General features: G+C 39.8%; 1 protein-coding gene across 5 annotated transcripts in view; it reads left to right on the top strand.

Moving 5' to 3' along the window:
* SLC25A39 (solute carrier family 25 member 39) overlaps positions 1 to 26,175 on the top strand; it is a 28,586-nt gene extending 2,411 nt beyond the window's left edge. For 3 of the 5 annotated variants that reach the window (XM_063300607.1, XM_063300605.1, XM_063300604.1), the window contains exons 2-12: positions 6,128 to 6,233; positions 9,857 to 9,916; positions 11,041 to 11,085; positions 14,391 to 14,500; positions 17,689 to 17,756; positions 19,376 to 19,500; positions 21,124 to 21,297; positions 21,838 to 21,947; positions 22,865 to 22,946; positions 24,439 to 24,519; positions 24,988 to 26,175. In XM_063300607.1, coding sequence (XP_063156677.1) covers positions 6,140 to 6,233; positions 9,857 to 9,916; positions 11,041 to 11,085; positions 14,391 to 14,500; positions 17,689 to 17,756; positions 19,376 to 19,500; positions 21,124 to 21,297; positions 21,838 to 21,947; positions 22,865 to 22,946; positions 24,439 to 24,519; positions 24,988 to 25,106 — 1,068 coding nt within the window. In that variant the 5' untranslated portion in view covers positions 6,128 to 6,139 and the 3' untranslated portion in view covers positions 25,107 to 26,175. Of the gene's footprint in view, positions 1 to 5,681; positions 5,779 to 6,127; positions 6,234 to 9,856; positions 9,917 to 11,040; positions 11,086 to 14,390; positions 14,501 to 17,688; positions 17,757 to 19,375; positions 19,501 to 21,123; positions 21,298 to 21,837; positions 21,948 to 22,864; positions 22,947 to 24,438; positions 24,520 to 24,987 lie in introns of those variants that run through there. The other 2 variants (XM_063300606.1, XM_063300608.1) reach the window with 2 other exon arrangements.
* Positions 26,176 to 27,220: the final 1,045 nt, after the last annotated feature.

The raw sequence follows: 27,220 nt of genomic DNA, 5'->3' as shown, positions 1-27,220 counted from the left end.
TCTTCCCATATCCCATCTCTTATCTATAAACAAATTCTTAAAGCCTCATCGTTCAGTCCTGATCAACAAAAATCCACTAAGGGTTACCAGAGATAACAACATGTCTATTTTAACCTTGATCAAATAACCAATTTTATAGTCCTTCCTTTTACTTTTAACAGTCTTGATCTATAGCCCCTTCAAATAACGTTCTTGAACTTGATTCCTTTTCATTTTTTCTTTGTCTCTTCTCACAAAATTCTTCAAAGCTTTAACAAGTCTCTTTTGTAAATCCAATATAGGAAAGTTATCCAAATATTTTTTTTGGTTTGCCATTTGTATATCCCTTTCAATTATTAAGACATCAGCTGGTTTCATTTGTATGTCCAGGGTAGCATCTTTCTCCATATCATTCTTGTAGCCTGTCATTTTTAAATCCACTTTCAGATCAGTCTCAGTCTTGTCCGATAGAACATGTTCCTCTTCCATAACATCTTTTAAACACAGTCTATTTTTAAAAAAGAAGATAAAACCTAATACAAACTAATATAAAGAAGAAAAAAGAAAAAAAGAAAGCAAAAAGTGCAAGAAAAGAAAAAAAGTTAAAGAAAAATAGAAAAGAAAGAAAAAAGGTACAAAGCAGTGTCTTCCAATATTCTTCACAGCAGTTATAAGTACAAACACTATCTATAGAGGCAGACACTCTTAAAATTAACTTCTGGGTCCATTGTTCAAAAATATGTCCAATGTTAAAATATTTTGCTCCATTTTGTATTAATAAGTCAAATTTAATTGTTCTCCTCGTAATTGTAATCTTTAGTTCCTTCTGGTTCCCTCTAGTGTCCAACCTTCAAAATCTCATCCTATTTTTTTTTTAAGAGAATTCAAAACAAAAGCATTTTCTCATGGGAAGGATTCTTATAATTAATTCCAAAATCTTACTTGATATCCGTCTGGACTGTTTGTCTGTTTGTAACTTTCCAAAATCAAAGTTCTATCACCCATTTGCTGTTTATCCCAAAAGAAAAATATTTTAAGTCCTTAAACTTGTATTTAAAATTTTTCACTAAGGATTGAAGGAAACTCACCCAGTGCTGTAAACCTTATTGATCCAAAGACTCTTAATAGCTGAAAAGCAGTTAACAAGCAATTTCTGAAAGTGATTAGAAAAGAAGTTCGTGAAGGCGCCAACTGCGGTTTGAGCAAAAAGATGGCTACTCCCTGCTCCTCGCGAGGAGCAACTGTCTGGAGCACTTGTGGATGATCTCAAGTCCTCTCCTTGTCCAGAGAGGAATTATGAAGAGCCGGCCTACTTACCGGCTCTTTATTCCACTGCGTTTGTTGGCTCTTCTATTAGTGGAGCCATCTTCAGTTCGCCATTTCATTCCTGGAATTCCTAAATGTATAGTCTTCATTCTAGGTTCATGAAACTCTTATTGCTGGCCCAGCCATGAAGATTTTGACTGAAATTTGGAATCCAGTGTGATATAGCGAGGCCTTATTTTAAGTAAAGCAAATATGAACTATTTACCTTTCCCCCTTTCTCTACTTGTTTATGCAGTCAGGAATTCTAGGCGGAAGCAAGTTTAGTTATTAAAGCACTAAGTCATGCTGAATCAGTTTTTAACTTTGGGTTTAATTATCATAGTTTTTCCTAGAAAAGCTAGAGAAATGGAGTTTGATCAGCATATTGAGGATTTTGTATCAGAGGGGAATTCTCTCACAGCTACTCTTTCAAGGTTTTCTGGGAGGAGAGGGGAATTAGAGCACATGTGACACAAACACTCTTGCTCAGTGGGTAGCAGTGTGATAGAATTTTAGATGGTCTATGAAATAGTAGTCCAGCAGATCAATGCTGGGTCTTGTTTAAAATATTTTTAGCCCTAACTGAATTGGAGCTTCTGTCCAAAAACTTGAATTTAGCTTACTATACAGAAAAACAAAATCACATATTTGGGGTCTAGTTGCAAGCAGTTTCTGGCAGCAATAGGTTTTACTCATCCTGCTAAGCCATAATTTGTGATTTTTAAAAATTTGACAGCACATTGAGTGAATCCAGTCATTATGGCTTATAAACCATGGTATATGACTTAGCATGTTATATGAATCCAATTGGTGGTTAATTCAATTAATCATGATTAAACAACCCATAGTTTAGCGTAGTTTGTGACACCCACCCCCATTCAATGATATCTATTAAGAGTTTCAATATGGAGATGATATACTGTGTCTTCTTTTGCCTGATCTGAAGCCTTTTATGTAAGCTGTCATTATCCTTCCTCTCTGCTGAAAGCCATTTGGCCAGCTTGCCTCTGCTTGTAGCCAGTAAAAGACAGGGATTTGGGTTTTTGTTTTGTTTGCTAGCAGATTGCCACAGAAGGGGCTTATGGAGAGAGACTGAATGATGCATTGCTCTCCTTTTTTTATAAAGCATCTGCCTCTCACAGTGAGACTATTTCTATTCTCACAGACTTGGTTTATGTTAAACAATGTTTGTTTATCATAGCTATGGGGTTTGGGTTCTACAGCATGAAACTTACAGCTCAGGAGAATGTGTAAACTCTGTTAAAACGCTAACACATAATGTGATTTGTTTGCTGTTGGCTCAGTATGTTGCATACATACCAGGCATTTTCATTTGCAACCATGGTCTTAGCTTATTGCAATGTAGGCACCAAACCATTGTAACTCACTGCACAAACCATGGATTTGTCTGGTACAGACTCTAATTCTCTTTCCAAGCCTTGGGCTCCTCAATGACCTCATCCTGCCTTACCCAGACAGCATGGCCAATAGTTGGACTAGGCTGCTGTTATCCTTTACAGCTTTTCCCATTGAAATACTGTTTCAACTGTCAGTCTTTAACAGCAGTTCTAGCAGCCAGAGTTTCTGCAGGTGGGAGGTGGACAAGCATGAAAGGCAAGGCCATCATATTCTTTTTTTCACAAGAATAATTCTTCTAATCAATGTCTCTGGATTTTAGCATCCTTTCCCCAGTGTAAATAAGAGTAATAGAAACTTAATAATCACTATCCTTTCATCATATAAACAATACAGGATTGTAAACTTTAGTTACAGTTTTATAGTGGCGTTCTCATGTATCACTTTTTATTCTTTTTCATGCCCTTTAGAACTATTGGGATGCCATGGTAGTGGATTTCTACCCTAGGCAGGGTGTTGGATTAGATGACCTCCAAGATCCCTTCTAACCCTTACCTTCTGTGGTTCTATTTTTGCACTTAGAGACAGAGGTAATTAGAATCATGAAGGCTATATGAACTGACGCATCATCAATTAGTATATTACGCTTGGAAATCTATATTATAGACCAAGCCTGCGCAACTTGTAGAGGGGAAAGAGCCACGTTGATACCTTAAAAATAATCACAGGCCACAGAGGAGTAGCTGGTGTGCTGATCAGCTGTTGGCAGCTAGTGGCATGGCGCAGCAGCAGACCTTGGAGGCACTTGGCAGCGTGTCATTCAGGATGGAGATGGCTGTGGATAACTAGGCAGCAGCAAATCCTTCCTGGAGGCGGCATTAGGTGGCAGTGGATTTGTTAAGTTTTCAAAGGATGCCAATCGGCCACACAAGGCTGCCTGCTGGGCCACATGTTGTCAGACCTGTTATAGACTATGATTGTTGGATTATAACAAGATACTTTATAACATGCATGTAGGATTATTGTGGACTGAGTTTTGACATACAATTTTGCTGATAGACTTTGCTGAAAACATCTCAAAGCTATGTGCCTCTTGATCCTTTTTTTAGAAGTTGAGAGTAGAAATGGGTGGCAAGCAGTGTTGGAATTGTGCCACTTGGTGCCAACTTTAATCTCCATGGGGTTCTGTTAAAGCTTCTGCACCAACATACATCTAGCTGAAAGTAATAGGACCTGAAGGTGATAAGACTTGAAGTCTTAAACATCTGAGGAGTATCAGACTGGTGAAGCCTTCAAAAGTGTCATTATGGAATGCAATTTGTATTTGTATGCATTACACACACACACACACACACATATATATGCACACACATATACATACATACATACATACATACATACATACATACAGTGTTTAGACAGAATTAGATGTGATCCAGAGAGTTCCTTCTTGTGTAAGGGAACAGCTGTCATGCAAAAAGTCAGAAGGTTAGAGCTATGCACCTGAGCTAAATATGTACTGAACTTGGAGTTGCTGCTTATTTATGTGTGGGGAGCTGGTTTAATGCTGTGGGGTTGCAGCCATGATTCTTTCTGCATAACTTAGATGCACATCTAAGTGTGTCTCCATGAGAGATAGGGAAAAAAGGCACATCCATGCCAAGGCAGTAAGTGAAGCAAACAGAATTATCCCAAAAGCTGCTGCAGTAGCATGAAAGGAAATGGTAGTAAAGTTCAGATTAATAGTAAGGCAAGCAAAAAGAAAAAACAAGAGTGTCAAAATTACTCGTACTCTTGCATAATCAGTTTTAAAGAGTCATTGTGTGGATAGCAGGAGATAAGGAGTGCAATACCCTATAATGTTGTCAAATTAATGACCTGGCAGTCGAGGAAAACAAAGTCAAGGTTGGGTGACCTTGCCACATCAGAAATAAATACAAGAACCAAGGATAAATGCCGTTTTGTAACTGCATGTGGGAATTTGTGACTGGATCTCTTCTTTTCAAAATTCGGTGTTCTGCACCATGCTGACTTGCTTCTCAGTTTTAAGAGTTTTTAACGTGGAAGAGACCATTATCTTAAGGGCTGCAAGCGGTGCCAGTGAAATGGCTTTTGTGTTCATTATGTGGAATTCCTGTTAAGCATGTCTGTCTCTCCTGTTGTGGTGGTTTTTAGCCATGCACACTGATGTATACTTCTGATATTTAATGACTTCCTCTGCAATCCAGCTATTTTCATCCAAACTAAAAATACCTGGTGTTGCAAATAACCTAATAGTACTCCTGTTGGAAGCTCTGCAAACTAAGCAGCTTTATTCAAAACAAAGTGAGATGATGTATTAAACTTTTATCCTGTGCTTTTTGCAAGTTGCTCAGAGACTGCTGCTTATCGTTGTTAAGCTAGCATCATCGTGCCACCTTCTAAGAGGCTAAATGTCTCAGAAGGGAGGCCTCTCCCATTTCTGTATCTGTGCAGATAATAGTCATGTCAACTGGGAATGAACGCAAAAGAATACCTGCTGGGTGGGGTTGCTGCAAGTCTGCACTGAAATCTATAGCTTTCGCACAAGGGATGCATCAATATTTTTTTAGCCCATTTGTATTGCCTTGCATAAAGTAAATACTCACTTTCACTAAAGCACAAATTTTGTGTTCATAACATGGTAAAGCAAAAAATACTTTTGAAGATCATAGCTACAACCCTCATTTATTTTGAAGCAAGTTCCACTAGATTTAAATTACATTTCTTCTTCTGAATAAACATGGACAGGATTGCTTTGATGCTATTCAGAACAAAATGGATGTAGAGTAAACAGTGGGATCGTAATAGTTGTCTTACTGTGGTTGCCTATAACTCTTTATAATGAGATCCACATTCCTTGCATGCTCCAGTTTTCCTTTTGGTACAGTCTTCTGCTTTCAGAATGGCTTTAACTTTTACCCATGTTGAAGAAGGCAATTTAATTAATTGCTTTTCTGTTTTTGCTTGCTTGTTCTCTTGTTGTGATTATCCATCAGAGGTGGGAATTCTACAGACTGCATGTGACCCCCAGCTCCCTGATACTGCATCTCTACATTGTGGCAGCAAATGGGCTAAATTTCAGCAGCATGATTTCAGCCCTGCTTTTCAGAGTTTTAGGTTGGTCCCATCCCTGTGCTTCAGCATCCCCCAGAAAAGCCTAAAACTTTCGGCCACATCCTTTCAAGTGATACTGCAACATTGCCATACAGCTTCCTAAGGCCATCCAAAAGGTCAGGAGGTGGAGTAGCAATCTTGAATCCTCAGACATTGCTCACAACTGCTTTATATAATAATGTAAGGATTTTCTGAAGGGCAGAGACTCATGCACCCCCAGGCTCAGTTACTTGCATCCCCCCAAATGATTCCATCTTCATTGGGTCTGCTGGAAAATGCTTGCTGTGGGCATTGTGTGATTTAAGGTGCCATTGTCAGTAAGAATATAAAGCACTAATGTTGTGTTCTATAGGTGAACTGCACAATGTCCGAGAATTCATCTGTGAGCCTGGTGGGCATCACCCCCTTGCAGCAGATGTTGGCATCTGGGACGGGAGCCCTTTTCACCTCTCTTTTTGGTAGGTACACTGCATTTCATTAGCAGTATCTTTTGAGGCTAATTTGAAATATGTGGATGCATGTAAAAATGTGTACTATAGTGACAGAAATATGCAGTCTGAATTTCTGCATGAGACTTGAATTATTCTGATTCTGCTCCTGGTATTTGCCCACATTTCAATGTCTCAGTCTGCTGGCCATCAAAGTCTAGATGGCAATCAGTGTTGTGACATAATAAAAGTGGCCAAATGTTTAAATTATTGTGCATACTGTCAGCTAACATCTTAGCTATGTGATTAGAATTATATAAATTGGTCTTTTAACATTAATCACTACAGTTGACCATTGCTCAGGGATTGCTTTTTCTATTAAAATATTTTATATAAGTAGTAGGAAGCTTATGGCTTGTTAAATAATGTTGGACTGCAGTTCCCACCATTCTTAACCAATGTGTTGAATGTGCAGTATACTGGAAATTGTGACTGAGCAATAGAGAGGCTATTAATTCCTTACCTCTTAGACTGAACAATGTAAACTCTTCCCATGTGATGTTTGGCAGTTGATTATTGTATCATCTACTAATAATTAGGATGTGAGGAAGGTTTTAGTGGGATACATGAAACCTGATCTTTCTGGATAAGGGCCTGCCTTTCGCACAATAGGGAGACTGTAAATGCATATTCCTACATCTGACTTGAGATCCACACTTAAACCTGAGGAAGAGTTTGGAAGGAGCTTTATTTAATTTCAAAATTACTCTGTTCTATGTTTTCTATCCATTTAATAAGCAGATTTCCTTTTCCCTTTTCTTCTGCACTGTGAATGAATTCCTTTAATGTAAACTTTATACTTCCTTATTTAAAAAAACATGTTATTAAACTTCAAAACATCACAGTCAACGTTACTTTAAAGATACCTTAGTAGTTTGTGATATTAAACTAAATGGCTGTATAACAATAAGGTTTGTAGTTAATTTTATCCACACAACAGATGGTTGTGATGGTTATCAGACTATTAACATTACATAACTTTTTTCAAAATTATGATTCAATTTTTAAACAGTGAATTAAATGTAGACAGTACAGAATCATATTGTATGGTCTTCCCTCTTGTTCAGTACAAAGTTGATTCAAAGGCTGAGAGTTGACAAATGTCATTAAGCCAACATTTAGAGTCTGGGATGTAAGCATTCTTCCATGAATACATACCATCTTTTTCACTACTGTTCAAAAATAATATATCCAAACTCTTAAGAGATTGAAAGGTTTAAGATTTTGGAGATACAATTTAACAAAACATTAACATTTTAACCCTGAAAAGCTTTTGAAGAATCTTGTTCATCATAGCAATAATGTCTAGCCGACAGAGAATGAACACACTCATTGGATATGCGTTAAAGCTACTTCAAATTTGTTACGTCTACAGTATAGAAATGATGAAAGCCAGCCTTTTTAAAACAATCTCTGAAAAATCCAATAGACCCTAAAGTGAATGACTACATCATAAGAAATATGTCTCATATCCTTAAAACCTGAGAACATTGATTGGGCAATATGGAATATTCCAATCCTCTATTCCAAATTTCTTGTATATTGCCCATGTTTATTTTTAATTTTTTTTAAAGAATGAAAATAATACATTGTTGGTTTAGCTTCAATAAAGCCTTCTCCAATAAACTCAATGCCTCTGGTGTTTCAGAGGCCACAAGAGCATCAGGGCCAAACAGGGTCAATAACAAGTGTATGCATTATGATATGTATTGCCATTCAGCCTTTCTAAATAAACTGTTTTCTTCTTGTAAAATTTCAAATGTTTTAAAAGTACCATTCTTACTAGTTGATTAAGGGTAAGAATTCTATTATGAGTGCATGTTTTCCCAAGCAAATGTATTATTAGCTATTTTTAAATAATTACTCCAGAGAGTCAATTTTTCGTGATAAGAAAAAGAACTTAAATTTTCTGCCCAATAAGGCCCAGATATATCTTTTTAATGAATAGCTTTTATTAAAAGATTTTACAGAGATTAAAAAAACTACAGAAACATAGAAGAAATAGAAACAGAAAAAGATTGTAAAAGGGTAAAAGAAAAAAATGAATAACAAAAAAGAAAGAAAAGGAAAGCTATCTAAAGAAATGACTTCTGATCTTCTTTGCAGCGGTTACAAACATAGCAATTACCATGTCCACCCTCCCATATTGCATATCATAGTTCCCTTCTTCCCACCTTTTTAATCCATAAATCCCAAAATCAGCAGTTCATTTTTATCCATGTTCAGCAAAAAAGGGTTTCCAGTCTTTTATAAAAGTAGTTATAGTTCCCTCCTTAATCAAATAAGTCATTTTAGCCATTTCTGCAAACTCAGCCATCTTCACACTCCATTCCTCCATTACTGGTGTTTCCGTAGTCTTCCATCTTTGTGCACAGCCTCGCTGCAGTTACCATATATAAAACCAATTGTCCATGAGCCTTTTCTAGTTGAGTGTCCATAAGTCCTAATAAGAAAAGTTCTGGTTTCATCTGAATATTAATTTATAAAACTCTCTGCATCACCATATGTATTTGTGTCCATATCTTTTAGCTTTTTCACAAGTCCACCATGCATGATAAAAATGTCCCTTCATGTTTTTCACATTTCCAACATTAATTAGAAGTACCTTTATACATCTTAGACAATTTCACTGATGTCATACGCCAATGGTACATCATTTTTCTGCTAGGACAGTCAACCCAACTGTATTCCAAAAAAGGCAGAGCAAGAAACATAATGCCATTTTCCTGATCAATGCAGTTTCAAGTGTGCAGCCACCAAAAATATTTAAATAAGCTCTTTATGTATTACTTTGGCATTAGCATCTGTAAATATGAAAAACATGAAAATACCATTACAAACATTGCATAGGCTGTCTAAATATTTGAAAAATGGAACCTTGTATACCACCAATGGGCATTCCAATAACATAGGGTTGAGTGAGTTTTCTTTGTCATCCACATTATTGATTCAGTGAAGTTTGTTTCTATCTTCTTGTATGTGAATTGAGTTAGAAGAAAAATCTTGCTCTGTGCTGTGATACCTGCAGTGTTTTGCCAAATTCCAGTTTGATAGATACTTCCTTTAGAACATAAGCTACACACTGTTGCTCTTTCTATTAAGTAAACTTATTTGAGAGGAAGTGTAGTAATTCAAGGCTTAGAAGATAAGTTGCTACACTTCCTAAAGTTATTTGGTAGGATTACTGGCATTACGGTGTGTGAGACTTCTTCCTATATTCTGTTTGTTGTTCTCCTTTCCCCCATTGTACTTTTGTGGATATGGGGAAAGGAAAGAAGGATAATTTTTGCAGTATTGTCATTGTAGTAGATCAGCCTTCTCCAACCCAGTTTTCTCCAGATGCCAGAATTCCCAGTCTTTGACCATGTTGGCTGGAAATTCATTGGTATATCTGGAGAGGACCCGGCTGGAGAAGACCATTTTACATCCATGTAGGTTTTACAGAGATGTTGGGAAGGACTGCATCCTTTGAAACTCCTTTTCCAATACTAATCCACTTGGTCCTGAACAAGAGGCATACATTTACTCAGTGCCTTGACATCCTGTGTTGCTGAAGCGTCACATAACCAAACACTTCAATACTGTGTTTTCAGTCACACCTTTGGATGTGGTGAAAATCCGATTGCAGGCCCAGAGAACCCCATTCTCTAAAGGTAAGTAATTGCTCCTTGGTTGCAGGAGGACAAATTTCTCTTATTGTAGAAGTATTCTGACCTAAGGAGGCTCTTTGAAGGCTTAAAACCAATCTAAAGTTCAAAAAAAGCACATACTGCAACCCACTTGTAGCAATTTAGAATGTAGGTTGCATTGCATTTACATGGTTTCTCAACCCATCAGAAGTGCTACGTAGGATCAGGTGAATGTCCTGTCTGGTCCTCTCTTCCTACAGTTATCAGCAGACACCTATGGAAAACCAATCAGTACAGTGGCAAACTCTTGTTTATGTTTCTCAGGAACTGCCTCTGATACTGAGGGTAATATTTTGGCATCATGCATGACTAATAGCAGCCGGCTGCTTTACTTTCTGTAAATTTGTCTAATCCAAGTTGATTACCATCACTGAAGCAAATGATTTAATTATCATTGTGTCCTTTTTAAAAAACTCTGTCCCTAATCTCTTGCCTGGAAAAGCTCTCTGCGCAGTAAAACAGCAGCACTTCCTTGTTATGCCAGCTTTTTGATGTGGGGCTGCATCTAGATTCCAAAATCATATTCTGCAAGAAAACTGTACTAACTGCTTTTTCTGAATTTGAAGGCTACCCTTCAGGAAAGACACTGCTAGTGCATAAGTGTAGGTGATTTGGGGATGAAGTGTAGCTTTTATTGCAGGGGATCATGCTGAGCAGGTTTATAGCTATTATTTATCTCCAGGAGGTCTGGATAAAATTGTTTAAACTTCTCTACAGCTAAGACATAATTTTCTTGTACATGTCTGACTTCAGAGGGGTGTCCTTCATTCGCTGGAGGATTTATAGAGACTTTTAGCTCTTTTTATCAGGCATGGGTCACACATTTTCAAGGTCATCACCATAAGCCACAGTATTTAGACATGGGTTTAGAAAGAAGAAACTCAGCAAGGTAGACGAGTGGAATCATCAGCATCTGTATTTTTTCTGCAACCAAAAAGAAAAAGAGAAACACCTAATATAATAAATTACATGACAATTTTCATTCCTCCCGCTCCAGCTGAAGCTCCTTAAGAACTCCCCCATATACACAACTGTTTCTCTTTCCTGATCCCAATTGTCATTAAGTATGTCCGTGTTGTTTCTTTCAGTGTTGTCAGTACAGTCTATGCCCTGGAGCATTCACCAGTCCAAATGTGAGTATTTCAGGAGCTCTCCCATCTAAGGTGCCATGGCCACCTCTCTGACTCTTTTCCTGTTCTCACTCCCAAAGGAGTGTTGCAGGTTCTTCCTCCTTCCTCACTTGTGGAGGAGAAAATATTCACATCCTTTATTCCTTGAGGAATTTAGTATTCATTTGTCTGCAGTGGAAAATATATGACAATACAGTTTTACTTAATTTGATGCCTCCCTAATGTTTTGGACTACAATTCCAATAATCACCGAAGTCATTTACTGTGATGGCTTCACGTTTGATGATAGGAAGGCATCAGGTCAGGGAAACTGCTATAACATATTGGCTGGACTGAAAATCAGGAAGTTCTTGATATGAATCATGGTTCTGCTGAAAACTTCTAAGTGGTCTTTGGTGAGCTACTCTGTTGGATTCCATAACTCCAGGATTTTAGAGGCAGGGACAATACTATCCTACTTCACAGAATTATTGTAAGGAACTCTGAGACATTTATACATACACCCAAGCACACCAATTGTGATAATCTTATTATTATATTATCAAAATAATGGGGGAAACTAGGATTCCAAATGTATTTAAGCCATTTTTACCCAGCCTTCAACTGAAAAAAAACTCCAAATGGCATATACATGATCTGCAAAAACGAAACTAAAGAAAATAGTGAGGGGGAAAAATGCAAACTTGGGTGCAAGTTCTGAGTTAGAAATGTCAACATGTAGGGATCGATCAGGTCATGAAGGTCAGTGGAGAGACTGCAGGTTCATCTGGTAACTCCAGCAATGGCATGATAACTGGAGCAGCGGTAGTTTCAGTTAGAGCTGTAACTGGGCACAGTGGAAGGTTGCTGACTGCTTTGCTTCTCTCTCCCGAGACCTCAGCAAAATCACCTGTTATAAGCTAATATCTGTAGGGATGAGAGTTGGGAGAGTCAACCAAGACACAGAGTGCAGTCTTTGAAGATTCTCAGTAGAACAAAGTTCTTGCAGTTAGGTACCATGTTGGGTACCCAAAGACTTCCTGATTCCTCACCTTTCTACTTCAACTCTGAATTTAAGAAAAAGTGTTCTGCAGCCTTGAATCAGATTGTATGTGATTCTCAGATAAATTTCAGATGTAAGAGATCGGTTAAAATGTCTGGTAGAAGCAACCTATCCCTTTAGTTTGCAGGAGTATTAAAAATGCACATTTCAGCCCTATCATTCTTCAGCCTGCAGTAGGTTACCCCTGAGGGAATATCTCATTCCCCTGTAGCAGTTTAAGAGTTGATCTGCTGTCTTTACTGCCTGTAATCTGCCATTACGTAGGCTAGAGGCTTCTTGACTTCTAAGGCATCATACTCTCTCAGAGTAGAGCCTTCCTTTATCTAATATTCTTTTGAGTCAAAGATTTGCAGCTTCCTCTCTTCCCTGATGTAATTCCTCAATTTGAGAGACATGTGATATCTTTCTGCAAATTTGCATTCTCTGATCAGAAATAATTATGCAGAATATCTTCACAAATGCTAGATTTTGCTCAGACAAATCTTGCTCCATTTTCAGCTTTATCTTTTACTTTCTCCTTTCATCTTTATTGCCAACAGAGGAAAGGGAAACACTATAGAAATATTTACATTTATTTTGTAATCACATAGGCTGGAATGCTTCATTGAAAAGCTGAGGGTCATCTATATGTGAAACTAAACATCAGTTAGCACAGAATACATTCCTCACTGCATGTAGTGAGGATGGGTAATTATTTCTTCCCCTCTCCATCTTCAACCAGTGAGGTTCACAGGCATTTTATTCAACTTCTGTGTATTTCTCCTTGTTTTTCTTTCAATAAATCATGATTTTCTTATTACTTGTTGAACTTCATCTAATCTGGGTTCTTAATTTTAAGAAGCCACAGTTTGATTTGCTTGGTGTGTTGCTGCCTTCTAGGGTATTGGTGATTTTTCAAGGGAATACTGTCCAGAGGGTATCGTCCTGCATGGATGCTGTTTCCTTTTCATAGAAACAGCCTCTTAAACATGTGTTGTGATGTGTTCTTGGGCCCCTTGCATCTGCTCTGGTGGAAAATTGTAAATGCTTTGAGATAGGCTATACAAAATGCAATGTGCTATGTACTATTAGCACAAATAGCACTTGAAAAATAAATGACTTCTCTAGATCATGGTCATGATAGCTAAGAAATACACACTGATAAATTTAGTTTGGAAAGTGGTGAACAAATGAAGGGTAATATCTAGGATATTAGATAACTCTTGGTATCAATATGACAATTCACAAAGCCAAAGGAAATTTTCAGTAGAACTCAAGAATCTGGAATCTTAAGCTTGCTGTGGATGATGCAGGCATGGAATAAGCTGAGCACTCACTAATCTACCCTACCACTAATCAGCTGAAACTAATATCTGAGGACATCTGGCATCCCAGTAGGTCTGGGAAGCAACATAGCAGGCTGCTGTTTCCCACGGAATAATTCTTCCTGCTCTGCTTCAGCTATGATAAATTCTGTAAATTCTTCTATCTTTGAATAAACAGACTTGTGTAACCTGTAGATATAAGCCTAGCTTCCTCAGGAGTCGTCATCATCTGAACTGTCTTAAGTAATCAAGATGTGAGTTCTGTTCATCTGGTCAAAGTGGAGACAGAAATTGTGTTTTGTAATCTGATCACAACATGTAAGCAGGCTCTTATTTTTCCTATAACTGACTGCGTGTCTCTTGGATATGAGTTTTTGTTGCTGTTAGGTCTCTTTTTCCATGTCACTGGTAATAATAGAGTACCCATCTATATCTGTGCTGGTGGTGGGCTTTTATTCAAGGAAGTTTCTTTAATGCCATATTGTAAATAGGCTTGAGGGTATGATACCCTTTAGACCATGCAGTAGCCATGGCTGATCTGAATTTGAACCCTTGTCATCCTAGGTAAGTCCCAGCTCTCTTCAGTTGGAGAAGGAGCTATGCATGTTGCTGAAGGCCTAATCCCTGAGCATCAAAAATCCCCTTTGCTCTATCTTCTCCTTCCTGCTTTTGAGAGAACCCCAGCTGCTGGCTGCATGTTTGCAAGCTTTTTCCTGTACCTTTGAAGGCTAGAATCAAGAAACTGGTCACTTTGATTTCAGGAGTGCTAAATTCTGCACAGGGTACTTGTGTTCTCTGCTTATATGGCTAGTTTTGGGAGCATATGGGATCAAAGCACCTATGTATTTATGGGAGGCATAAGTATTTAGAAGTAGATTACTTGGCAGTGGCAAATCAGTGATCTAAGTGTAAATTCCCCCTGCCTCTGAGTCCCTTCCCTTTTGTCTTCCTCTCTTTAACAGGGAAATGCTTCCTTTACTGCAATGGCCTCATGGACCATCTCTATGTTTGTCAGAATGGAAACAGCTGCACAGCCTGGTATAAGACACCCACTCACTTTACCGGCACCCTGGTAAGGCCCCCCATGGGAACAGGCTGAGCCAACTGCCAGCTAGGGAGGCCAAGTAGATGTGTTTTCCATTTGAGTTAAGCAAACTGCTTAAGTTTGCTGTGTAAGCCAGTGTGCTTTTAAAGGTGGAAATTGGTAGAAGTGAAGTAATATGCTTATCTCCCTTTATTTATTTTATCAGATGCTGTTACTAATTGAAGTTAATTGTTGATGCCAGGAAGGCATGAAAATAAATAAATATAAATGTGCTTAGGAATAACAGAAAGGATGGTAGCTTTAACAGTTTAGACCAGCTGTCCTTCATCAACCAGATGTATTTTCCTATCTAATCAGCATGGGCAAAATCTGGGCTGCCTGGGAGTTACGGAAGTTGTAATGCTTCATGCCTATTCAAAATATAAAGGAAGCTTCCTCTAAAAAGGAAGCATTTATTGTTAAGATCTGGAAACAAGGGGCTTAACAAGGAATCAAGAAGTTAATTTACGTTCTTGTATTTGCTGAGTTAAGATTATTCACATTCTCCTAAAGAGACAATAAACCATAGGAGAGGTAGTCTAGAACATTTGAGAAGCACCCAGTTGGGAAAAAGTAGATCTATAGAGTGGAAGACTGTGCCGCTTCAATCTGTTTTGTTTTGTTTCATTAAATTTATTGGCTGCCCAACTCCACTGGACTCTGGGTGGCATACAAAACTAGAAAAAACATAAAAACAGCTAAAAATATAGAATCAGACAGACACCCCAGTCTAAAATAATCTGAGAAACAACAAAATCAACGAAACAAAACAGGGCCCTTAAACAAATCATAAACATCAACCCCAGGCATGGGACCAAAGTCAGGTTTTCAAAGCTTTCTGGAACCCTAGTTTTTTCCTTGTCTGAGGTTCCTCATGTGTGTTTGCCCATGTAACCATGCATTTGTGGTTTGTTTGTTCATTTAATTTATATAACTGCCCATCTCACTTGCATGTGACTCTGGGTGGCGTACACAATTAAAACAAAAGCAAACAATATTTATCCATTAAAACAGTTAAAAACAATTAAAAACTATAATAACAAAAGACAGGAAAGAGTGCAGTCAACTTATATCAGCCATTTAATGGGCTCCACGCTTCTTTGGGATCCCCAGGCCTGATGACAAAACCAAGCCTTGAGGGCCTTCTGAAAGGCCAACAGGGTTGGGGCCAACGTCACCTTGGAGGGAATGATGTTCCAAAGGGTGGGTGCCACCAAACAAGCTCCTTGGCTGACAGGACCTGCAGCATGCCCCTCCTGCGAGGTCTGATGAGACAGGTGGATGTAATTGGGCTGAGGCCCCATGCCATGTAGGGTTTTAAAGGTCATCACCAGCACCTTGAATTGGACCCAGAAGCAGACTGGTAACCAATGCAGCCCCCATAGCAGAGGTGTAATGTGTGCAGATTTTGGAGCACACATAACTGCCTGTGCAACTGCATTTTGCACCAGCTGAAGCTTCCAGATACTGTTCAAGGGCAGCCCCTTGTAGAGTGCATTATAGTAGTCCATTGGGAGGTAATTAGGACATGAGTGACTGGGAGTAGAGCCTCCTGATCCAGGAAAGTGAGCAACTGGTGCACAATACAAAGCTGTGCAAAGGCCCTCCTGGCCATGACTACCACCTGCTCTTTGAGCAGCAGTTGTGAGTCCAGAAGGACCCCTAGATTGTGCACTGGGTCTGTCTGGGGAAGTGCAATGTCATCCAGCACCAAAGATGGTAAATCCCGAGATAAAGAAGGGCCCAAAGCCACTCAGTCTTGCCAGGGTTCAGCTGAAGCTTGTTGTTCCCCATCCAGACCCCCACAGCTGCCAGGCACCAAGAAAGGACATCAACAGCATCACTTAGCTCACCAGGGACGGAGATGTAAAACTGGGTATCATCAGCATACTGATGGAACCTCATCCCATGGTGATGGATGATCTCACACAATTGCTTCATGTAGGACCAGAGAGAGCACCAAGCCCTGTGGAACCCCACATAGTAGGGACCGAGAGCTGGACTTCTCACTCCCAGTTGATACTGACTGGAACTAGCCTTGGAGGAAGGAAGTGAACCAATGCAATACCGTGACACCCACTCCCAACCCCTGAAGCATACCTGAAGGATACCATAGTCAATGGTATTGAAGGCCACTGAGTGGTCAAGAAGAGCAAGGATAGATGCACTACCCCCATCCCACTCCCACCAGAGATCATCTGAAAGCGCGACCAGTGCCATTTCTGTACCCTATCCAGACCTGAATTCTGACTGAGAGGGGTCCAGATAATCCATTTCATCCAGGATCCTCTGAAGCTGTCACATGACCACCTTTTCAACAACAATTTTCATCTAGTATCCAACCACCTTAAGGGAGGTTGGATACTAGATGAAAATTGTCCAGTATGGTGGGGTCTAGCACTGGCTACTTGAGGAAGGGGTGGACCAACACCTCTTTAAGAGGCAGAGGGCCACCCCCCCCCCAGATGAATTCACCGCCTCCAGAACCCACCCACACATTGCTGCCAGGCGGCCTTGGCCAGCCAGGAAGGGCATGGATCTAAGGAGCAGGTGGTTGAGCTCACAGTCCTAAGGGCCCTGTCTACTTCCTCAGGTCCAAATAGAAATCGAAAACAGATTCTCGAGGTTGTGGTTTGGAGCAATGAAGATTCTACAGTTATATACCTCCCCTGCAGTACATCTTCATAGTGTTCTTCTCAAAGCTGCTGCTGCTTCTTGAAAGAAGATTTCCCTGGAGTTTTTATGTATGTTTATGTGTAGTAGAATGATCAGTTTAAACGTGATTCACCTTAACAGTCTGGCAAATAAGCTTGTAAAAGTTATGCCATGTACCTCTTTTATCATCCTACTAAGAGGCCTGTTTCCAAGCAGGCCACAGAGGAGAGCATGAAAATGCAAAATAATAGAATGCAGAAGATGGATTTTAAAAATTGCTTTAGACAACAGAGAAAAGCAGTGGACTGCCGGAAGAAGAATGATATCTTTTTCTTGTCCAGCCCGCTCACCCACCTGCATGAAATTCTTGATTACTGAAAATGTAATTCACTGTTTCAGCTCAGTGTTTAGCAGAACTGGAGTGGACAAGCAAAAACTGTGTGGCTATGTTTCAAAGCACTTCCGAGGGTTTTTTCATGCTCTCTTCGTGACTGCAGTTTCTTGCCCTTTGTTCATTTTAGGATGCTTTTGTGAAGATAATACGGCACGAGGGTATTCGATCTTTGTGGAGTGGCCTGCCACCTACTCTGTGAGTCTGAAGATGATTAAAATAAAATTCCAGTCTACCTGAGCCTTGGGTCATAAATCACTATTACTGCTTTAAAATACTATTACCTGTTTTTATTGCCATATTTGCTCCCCTCCCCCAGTTATTGGCTGCAGAAAAATCAGTTGAGTTTGTAGAATAGAAAGCTAGACGTTTCAGACCTCCCCATCCAGGAGCCATCTGGCTCCTCACACCTGGCCTTGCCTTCTTCGGGTAACAACGAAGTAACTCCTGCCCTCACCACCTGTCTTCCAAGAGTGCCTCACCTGGCGTTCTCTCCCTAAGGAAACAGGGCCATCACACCCTGTACTGCCTTTCTGGCAATTAAAAGGTAGAAATGAAAACAAAAATGGGCATGATGTCTACTATGCAACCTCCTGGGTACGTAGCTTAGAGGCATGTGGCTAGAGGATTTCAGCCCTTCCTTAAGAGACAGACCTAAGAAAATGTTACTACAAAAAAGGAAGAGATCAAATATGACCCCTTTTTCAACTTTAAAACTGAAATGCATATATTCAAGATTGTAGCAAAGGAATTACACTGTTGCCCTGATTGGGGCCAGCAACTAAACAGAAAATGAAAATACAAAAGAAATGTTTCAGGCATGGCATTAGACGGCACTGGTCTGCTACAAATAGGAATTGATCTGTAATTTGTCTGGCAGAATCTTGGAAGGGAGATTATAGGGAGTTCAAATTGCTATCAAATGAAATATTTCTGGGGTTTGACTCTTTTGGGGAAAGTAATCACTGTAAATATTATTCATATGCTCAAGCCAAAGAATGGAGGAAAGCTGAAATTACATAGAATTCACTAGCTTGTATGGAAGCAGAATAAAAAGAAACAATGAGACCTGACTTAGCACTGTATCACAAAAGAAACAGTCCAAATCCTGAATAGAACATATGCCTCTTTCTACAGAAATACTAACTCTTCTTGAAGCAGAGAGCGCCGTTTCCTTTTACCTTCCCTTTTTCCTGGAAATTCCAACTTCCCTCTGAAGCTCTGGAAAATGATGATAGTCCCCTCTTTTCTCAGCCTTGGTCTGGCAACTTCCCCTTTGGTTCCTTCCTCCAGTTCTGCCTTCGTTTCTTTCAGAGAGCTCACATTTTCTATTTCCGGGACTGTGGGGGGATCTGTGCCTATGATAAAGGACTGTGGCTCCTCACAGAAATGCGGATTCCAAGTCTGCAGTATCACAGGGGGATATTTATTGGGAATATGGGTTGTCTTGGCTGACAAACGGAACTCCATTTGCACCTGCGTCCCAAACTGTTCCTGCATTGCTTCTGAGAAGTTCCATCTCTTTATTCACCTGGAAAGATCACGTGGCCCTGCTTTAGGGCAAACTAAATCATTCATTCAATTGATTGCAGCCCAAACTGCATTATATGCCTCAAACCTTTGAATATCAGAACCCTGGGGATTGGGTTCTGCAGAATTCCAAGGTTTTACCGCTTTCTCTTAGTGCTGCTCATTGAATTATGCACTTTTTGTCTTGATGCAGAATGTTGGAGCTTGATGTGATGAGACAGATACTGATAATAGATCAGATCACAGAAGTAGAGCTTCTACATGTGTGTATGCTCTCTTTTCTGCAGAGTTATGGCTGTCCCTGCTACTGTGATCTACTTCACTACTTACGATCAACTACGGGATTTCTTGCGTGCTAAGATGAACAGCCAAGGACATTATATCCCACTGGTGGCTGGTGCAGTTGCCAGATGTGAGTTTCATCCATTTTTGTGGAGCTATAGACTTTGCTATTTTAAATAAATTCATACACATTTTAAAGCTAAAACATTTTTTCCCCTCAAATGAAATATTTCTGGGGTTTGACTCTTTTGGGGAAAGTAATTTGCTATTTAGAAAAGAGTTGCTTGAAAACTGACTTTTAAAATGTTTCTAGTTAGAAGTTCCTATAAACTTGAGTTTAGGGTGTATATTAAACCTATGGATGCTAATAGGAAGACTTGCATTTAGAAAACATGAAAAGACCCATATTGCTGCTTCCGAGGAATTCTTTATGGATTAACATGTTGGCCTTGGTAAAAGGGGCTTTACCAGCTGGGGGAGGGAAACTGGCCCTTCAAATTTGCATAGCCTTTAAGGCTGTGCAAAGCATTTGAAGGAAGTGTTTTGTAAAGTGTATTACAGTAGCATGAATGAAACCTTGAAGTTTGAAAGCAGCCACATCCTTTGGAAGACTTGCATGATTCCTTTGAAGGCTGATCTGCAACTGTTCAGGCATGGGTGTGTGCATGTGTGCACAGCCATTTCACTTTGCTGGCAGTCCCAGTAGAAGTGTTATTTGTGCACAGGTATGCACAAGCAGACCACCAGGCTTTAATACAGCCACACGAGTCTTCTAGAAGATGTGGCTGCTTTCAGGATTTGAAGATAAGTGCTTTGTGAAATGCTTTGGATAGCTGTAATATTCACCTGGGGCTCCTAGGAATTGTGGTTCAGCAACATAGGCTTCTATAGGCTTCAAAACTTTCTTTAGAGGAATTTAGGAATCTGTTAAAAAGCTGACCAAAAGTACAAGTTGTGAACCAGGCATTCCATCATTCAAATCTCACTTCAGCCTAAGACTCATTAGGCCTTGAGCCTCAGTTGTCCATCGCCATCTGCGATATGATATTGTTATTGGCTTATCTTACTGGGGTATTATACAAACTACTGGTGTGTTATATATGAATCAGATGGAATATATGAAATACTGCTGTTATGTTACGTAAGCAGAGATGAGGTATTAGAAGCAGCTAGTCTATGATTTGCTTTATGTTCAAATATGCTGATTTTTTTCTCTGCAAGAATTCTTGCAATACTGAATTGTGAGTAAGCTCCCCCTTGATATTCTCTTTAAAATCATATTTATCTCTAAGTGTAGTTTCTATGTTTAGAGATGGTGATAGGACCCCTGTGGGATTAAGTAAAACAGTGTATTTCTATGAACTGCCTCAAGGCATCAGTTGCCTTTGATTACCACAACCAAAACTGTGTACAACTAGTTCTCCCAGGTTGATCCTTGTTATCCAGTTCACAGCTGATGTTTAGAGATCAGTTTTGGTTTTCAGTGACTCTCTTATCTGATCCAGGGAGATATTGCTGAGCAGTAAGATTTAGTGGTGAGCCAGATAGCTCTTTCATTAAACCTTCTGTTGAATTCCCTGGCATTTTAATGTCCAATCACTAAAGGGCTATTTTGGTTTCTGTGCCAGTGGTTTTGTAAAAGAAACCAGCCTGTCAGTTTGGTATTCTAGTGGGTCCCTGGGTTGAGGCACAAGGAAGTAGCCTTGCTCGATAAAAGTTGGTTTCTCATGCCAGATTGGGCTCTCTTCCATAGTGGGTGCAGTAACCGTGATCAGTCCCTTGGAACTCATCCGAACAAAAATGCAGTCTCGTCAGCTGAGCTACCAAGAACTGCGTGTCTGCATCCAGTCTGCGGTGGCCCAGGATGGATGGATGTCGCTTTGGAGGGGTTGGGGTCCAACAGTGTTACGAGATGTTCCTTTCTCAGGTATGGATTCAAGAAGGGGATATGGATCAATAGCAACAAGAAGGATTTAAGGAGCTTGGAATGCATTACAAAAAATTGCTGGAGACACTAGATGGGCATTTTTCAAAGCAAAAGGTTCATCGGTTTCTTTCTCAGTTGTTAGCCAAGGAAGTTGTGCAGTTGCCACCTTGAAAACTTTAAAAAAGAAATGTGCATACTTAAAAACAAATACATTACAGAAGCTGGGATGATATGGTCCATAGGCACCCATTTCCACTTTGAAGTTAATCTTCCAGAGTGATAGGTAATGTATGCCTAGATCTCCATGCCACTCCTGTCTGGGCAATGGAAGTCATTTCTGGCTTTCCCAGAATGGAAATAATGCATGTGGCTGACTAATCTGAGCAAAACTATCCACAGTGTTGCTGGATTGGGAGAGCTACAAACCATACAAATTAGTATATCTTTTCTGTTATTGCAGAGAAAAATATAGTGAACTGATACCTGCAACCTGTCTCCTTCCTCTTTCCTCAAGTTTCCCTTCCTCTTGGTTCCCCACAGCTCTGTATTGGTATAACTATGAACTGATGAAAGCTCTGCTCTGTAGGCAGTTCTGTATTGATGAAGCTACTTTCATGATCAGTTTTGCAGCTGGAGCCATTTCTGGCATGGTGAGTGCTAGACCTTTACAGATCTTTGTGCAAATGTGAAAACTTGGAGATCTACCTGGGATCCAGGAGATGTTAGAGTTACATGTACCTTATAATGAGACAGTAGAAGAGAAGCTGTAGTCCTTTAGCTGTTGCAGTGCTGTAATTCCCACTGGCTCAATTAACACAACAAATAAAGAGGGTTCCTGGGAGTTGTAGTTCTACAGGTTCCCCACCATTGGCCATGTTGGCCAGGCCAGTGGGAATAACAGCCTAGCCACATCTGAGGGGCCTTTTATAGATGGAAATCCATCTTTAGTTAATTTTAGTGGATCCTACCAGCAGCACCTTCGGTTCCACTGTTGACCAGCTCAGCCATTTGGGCCTAGATCTAATCTTATTTATTAAGATTACTTTCCACAACAATCATGCATTAGGGCCTGACATTGCTCCACTTAAACTCAGTGATCCATGGACCATGGAAGCTTATGAGCTCTTATTTTAAATTATGCCTGTTCGTTCTGAGTGGTGGAAGTGAACACAACTTGATATATCTTTGTGTTAAAGGCACAAAAGGCTAGTCCTCCAGCTGGGCACCCCAGGAGAAGAAAGTTTCTAAACCTATCATAGCCTGCTTAATAAAGTCCTTCACATCATAGGTTTTTATCAGCTTTAAAAAGGAGTAACTCAAATCCTGGCAATAATCAGTTGTCATATGTTCTTTCTCCTTTCTTATTGGAATGGCTATGCCCTCAGTTTACACGGTGTCTTTAAAGTGAGTAGAGTATACTCCTTCCAGCCATAAGAAAAAGAATATTTTTCTTAAGTTAAAAGCCAGCACTACTCTCAGATGAAGGATGCAATACAGATTATTTGCTTTCAACCAGTGTAAATGTGGTATAGATGGTGGCTAACAGAAGGTCTTTCCTGTTCTCCAGGTGGCTGCTACCTTGACTTTGCCCTTTGATGTTGTAAAGACCCAGCGACAGATTGAGCTAGGAAACATGGGGACACTCCAAGGTAAGAAGTGAGCAGGTGCCAAGTAGAGTAAGTAGCTGTCCAACAGCAGGTAGCTCCTTTGAGCATATATGCCTATACTTATTTTAATAGTGGTGTTAACAATTTACAATTGGTAGAGCAGAAAAGGATTGAATTTAAGAGTCATAAAGAGAGAAAGGAGACAGAATGGTGAACTAAAGAGGCAATCCCAGCTCATTGACAAGAAAGATCAGCCTTAACTTCAGACCAAAAGAGTTTACAGATGGCTCTTATTCACATGGGAAAAACTGCAGGTGAGAACCAATTAGAGCCCATGATATTCAAGTTTGATTTTTCACATTTGTCTTCTTGGCCAGGTGAGTAATTTCCAGAAGGATTACTATTTCTGGACCAGAAAGTACACAGCTTCTTATTGCACAGAGTTTGCCTGAAATTTTGCCTCTCCCAGACTCCAATTGTGTTTCCCGAAAGTATTTGCACTATGTGTCACAGCATCTAGTAGGAGGAACATTCCAGCAACAGACTGGTCTGGCCTGGTGAGAACAAGGCTCCCTTGGCTTGATTGTAATTAAAATTATCTCATTAACATGTTATGTCTGTGCTGTAGAAGATTCTATGTGGTAAATTGGAAAGCAAGAGAGATGTCCTTCTATACATGCCCCCAATAGATACCCTTTTTTGTAAAATTGAGGAGATGGTTGCATGATTAATGCTATGATATTACAATACACACTGTGTAGGGAACATTGATAGGCAGGGCAGACTTCCCCAAAAGAAACAAAGCAGTTCTCTGCTATGCCCCCCCACCCACATACATACAGACTCACATGAGCGTGCCATGTAACATAACAAGTGGAACTCATATATGAATATGGACCTGCAAATATGAAAATATAAGAATCTGTATGGCTATTCATTTAATTATTTGAATGTTTAAAGAATGTATATGGCCTCCCAATTTGAACATTGCAACTCTGGGCAGCATACAATTCATCAAAGAAACAAAACAAAATAAATAATTTCAGTTAAAATCCAGACCATTAATGGGCAGCCAGGAGCTCACACTCACATCTTTGTCCAGGGAAGCTCCATTCATCCTGGCTCCAAAGCTTGAGGAAAAAGCCAAATTTTTACTGCCTTCCTGAAGGCCAACAGTGTCAGGGTCAGCTGTACCTCCAGGGAGGTCCAGATCACTGCAGAGAACAAGCTGTGGTCTGATTTGTGACATAAGTGTTCCTGACAAAAGGAAACATTGGGTGGGGAACTCTTAAGCCTTTTCCATCACCCCTTTCGTTACAGCGCATTGCAAGGTTACTGGATATACTGTAGGTCCTATTCAATCCAGTAGAATTCCTTCTTGCGTTGGATTATATAGGATTGCGCTCAGTGTACTGGAAATGGCCATTGATACATAAATTATTGCAGTATGGGAATTTTTATTGTCAACTTGTTTGAAGTGAAATAATTGGGAGACAGACTTTAAATAACTTGTTGTTTTTTTCTTCTCGCCCAGTTACCACTTCCAAATCCTCATCGACTTGGCTACTTATGCAAAAGATTCGGGCAGAATCTGGCACGCGAGGGCTCTTTGCAGGTGATGTTACTGTTATGTACTATTACGCTGAGAGCTTCTAGTTAAAACTTCTATTTTAAGCTTTGGGCAAGATGAGTTTGATGGCGGTGGAAATTATGGCTGCCTATAACCCTGTACTCCGAAACACTTTTATAATAATCAAAATGATGTTGTTTTGCTTCTCTGCTTTTGACAGTGTTAATGTGGTTTGTGTAATGTCAGCGTGGCCTGGCAACTAAATTTAGAAGGAGATAAGCATTGGTTTGCTTCTCTTTGGCTGTCACTGCCAGACGAAACAAGTGGCACTGTAGAATTCCCTGTCCACGGGTAGATCAGGAAGAGTGGTGGGAGGGGAAGCACCAATCAACTAGAACCTTAAGCTTCAGCTCACTGTATCAGCAAAAAGTCAGGATAGCTCAGCACTCGGCGAGATGTATTTACTTGTTCTCTCTCTCCCACCCCTGCACCTTCCTGCCAAAATCTCTATAGGTTTTCTGCCTCGTGTTATCAAGGTGGCTCCAGCCTGCGCCATCATGATCAGCACGTATGAATTTGGCAAGACCTTCTTCCAGAAAATGAACCAGGAACGGCAGTTAAGCAGTCTCTGAAGTATACAGGCAGAGCCTTGGATGGTAGCCTCCAGATGGACCAAAGAAACACTGATGGCAAGAGAAAGGACAGATTTTAGTAGATGCAAAAAAGGAAAACCCAATTTGTGAATAGGGTTAGATAAAAGTGGATCCAGCTGTGAATAATATTAATCAAGATTGAGAAGACCACATAACCAATAAATCTCTTGCTTGCTTGCTTTATAGGATTTCTCACTCATCAGGCAAATTCCAGGTGCCTTTTAGCTAGCGTCTGGTCTCCTGTCTTTCTCCTTTTCCTGATGGACAATTTGGGGATTTAAGCCTCTTAGCTATACACCCTCTTCTCTTTAGGTACTGTCAAGATTGGATGCTATGATTTGGGGGTATCATTTGAAGAGGAGAAGCTCCAGCACATCTTATGTTAAAACCAATTGCATAGTATGATCCTGGAGTGTTGGGATCATTGGCCAGCTGCAGAAGGAAAAAGTGAGAAAGGGGAGGCAATTGCCATTCCCACTGCTTCATTACTGTTACTATTTTTGGTAGGCCTTCAGAGAGTAAAAGTTGCTGTAGACAGCAAATGTTTCCATCCCTATCTTAATTTTCAAAGTGTCTGTTGGCCTGCATGCTTGTTCGTTTTTCACCTGACTTTTCCTGTGCATGATGAACATAGCTGGCTGAAGTTGCAATCCTACACTGGACTTTGACAGCTTTGAATAGAAACACTGGTTTTGAACACTCAGGATTTTCCCAACTCTTCCCTTCACACCACCATGGACAGCTTGAACTCTGAAATCTTCACAATGAATAGCATGGATGAAAATGAATTAGACTCTGCTTGGGCTCCCACCCTCTGGTTCAATATTTGCTACACTGAAGGAGAACTGAGAATAGCAGGCCAAGGTTTGCTTTGATGCCAGATACCTTATGTAGCACCTTTAGCAGTTGATAGTCTTGCCCTTTCTGTGCTGTTAACTTATGTGCCTTTTGCTTACATATTTGTGGAGCGGGAGAAGCTGGGCTTTTATTTCTTGAATAAAGTCACCCTTTTTCTTTTTCTTTTTTAGCAAAACCACAGTATACGTTACTTGACTATTGATATGTCTTTCTGTTGAGTTTTTCCTCCCTTGCATGCCCATCAGGTACCCTTACGTTTTATTAAGAAACTCAAGCCACTGCTTTTTAGACCTCAGAGATTTTGACTGTGCTGTTAGAATTCAGGAACAACATTGAAAAGCATGATTTTCTGCTGTTATTGTCTGAAATTTTAGGATGAGGTCCTCAAAATAAGGCAGATGAGAAGTTTAAAGAACAGAATACAATGTTGGAATTGATGTATGAACACAGTAGAACTATAGATAGTTTGAAAGGATATAAAGATATAGTGTAGTGAATAGTATTGGTGTAAATCAAATTGAGGATGCCCTATAGTATTTTATTTCCAGCATTTTATTTCTTTTGCTTATTTTTTCTTAATACTTTTCTGTGCTTCCTTACCCCAAAAGGGAGGGAACAGCGTGATGGGTAAGTTATTTTAAAAATCAGGGAATGGTTCATCCAGCCCACTTCAGTGATGATAAATCCTTGTTCCCTGTAGTTCATAGGACCAAAAAAAATGATACACATGTGGCCCCTGGCAACAAAAAACCTGTCCAACCCTAGTTTAAGTCTTATATAATAATCTTTAATGATCTTATCTAGTGAGAACTTCCATGATTAGAGGAGTGCATTTGCCTCCTAAATAAAACATTGAGTGTTTCTGATTTTGTCTCTTTCGCTATGACAGGCTGATTCACTAAACTTGCCCATAAATATAATTGTATTAACAAAGAGAGGAAACTTTGTCTCAATGGATGGGTTTTCAAAACATGGTAGACTAGGCTACATTGGAGTTTGCTTCAGTATGTTATGTAAACTCAGCTGTTGTGCCAGTATGTTGGGTAAACTAGGCCCTAAATAAGTCCCAATATTTGTTCTGTCATTTGTGGACATGGGGATTGTGCTTTAATTCAAGTTTGGGATATTATGTGCGTGTAGATCATACATCTTTGCAATACCAGCAGTAAATCATTGAGCCTCTAATAGCTTTGTTTCAGCAAGCTGAAATATGACCTTCCTTGTCACCACCTCCT

This window comes from Candoia aspera, chromosome 4 (genome assembly GCF_035149785.1).
Source record: "Candoia aspera isolate rCanAsp1 chromosome 4, rCanAsp1.hap2, whole genome shotgun sequence".
Lineage (NCBI taxonomy): Eukaryota > Metazoa > Chordata > Lepidosauria > Squamata > Boidae > Candoia > Candoia aspera.
The sequence above is the reverse complement of the archived record's forward strand: the minus strand, read 5'-3'. Positions and strand labels throughout refer to the sequence as shown.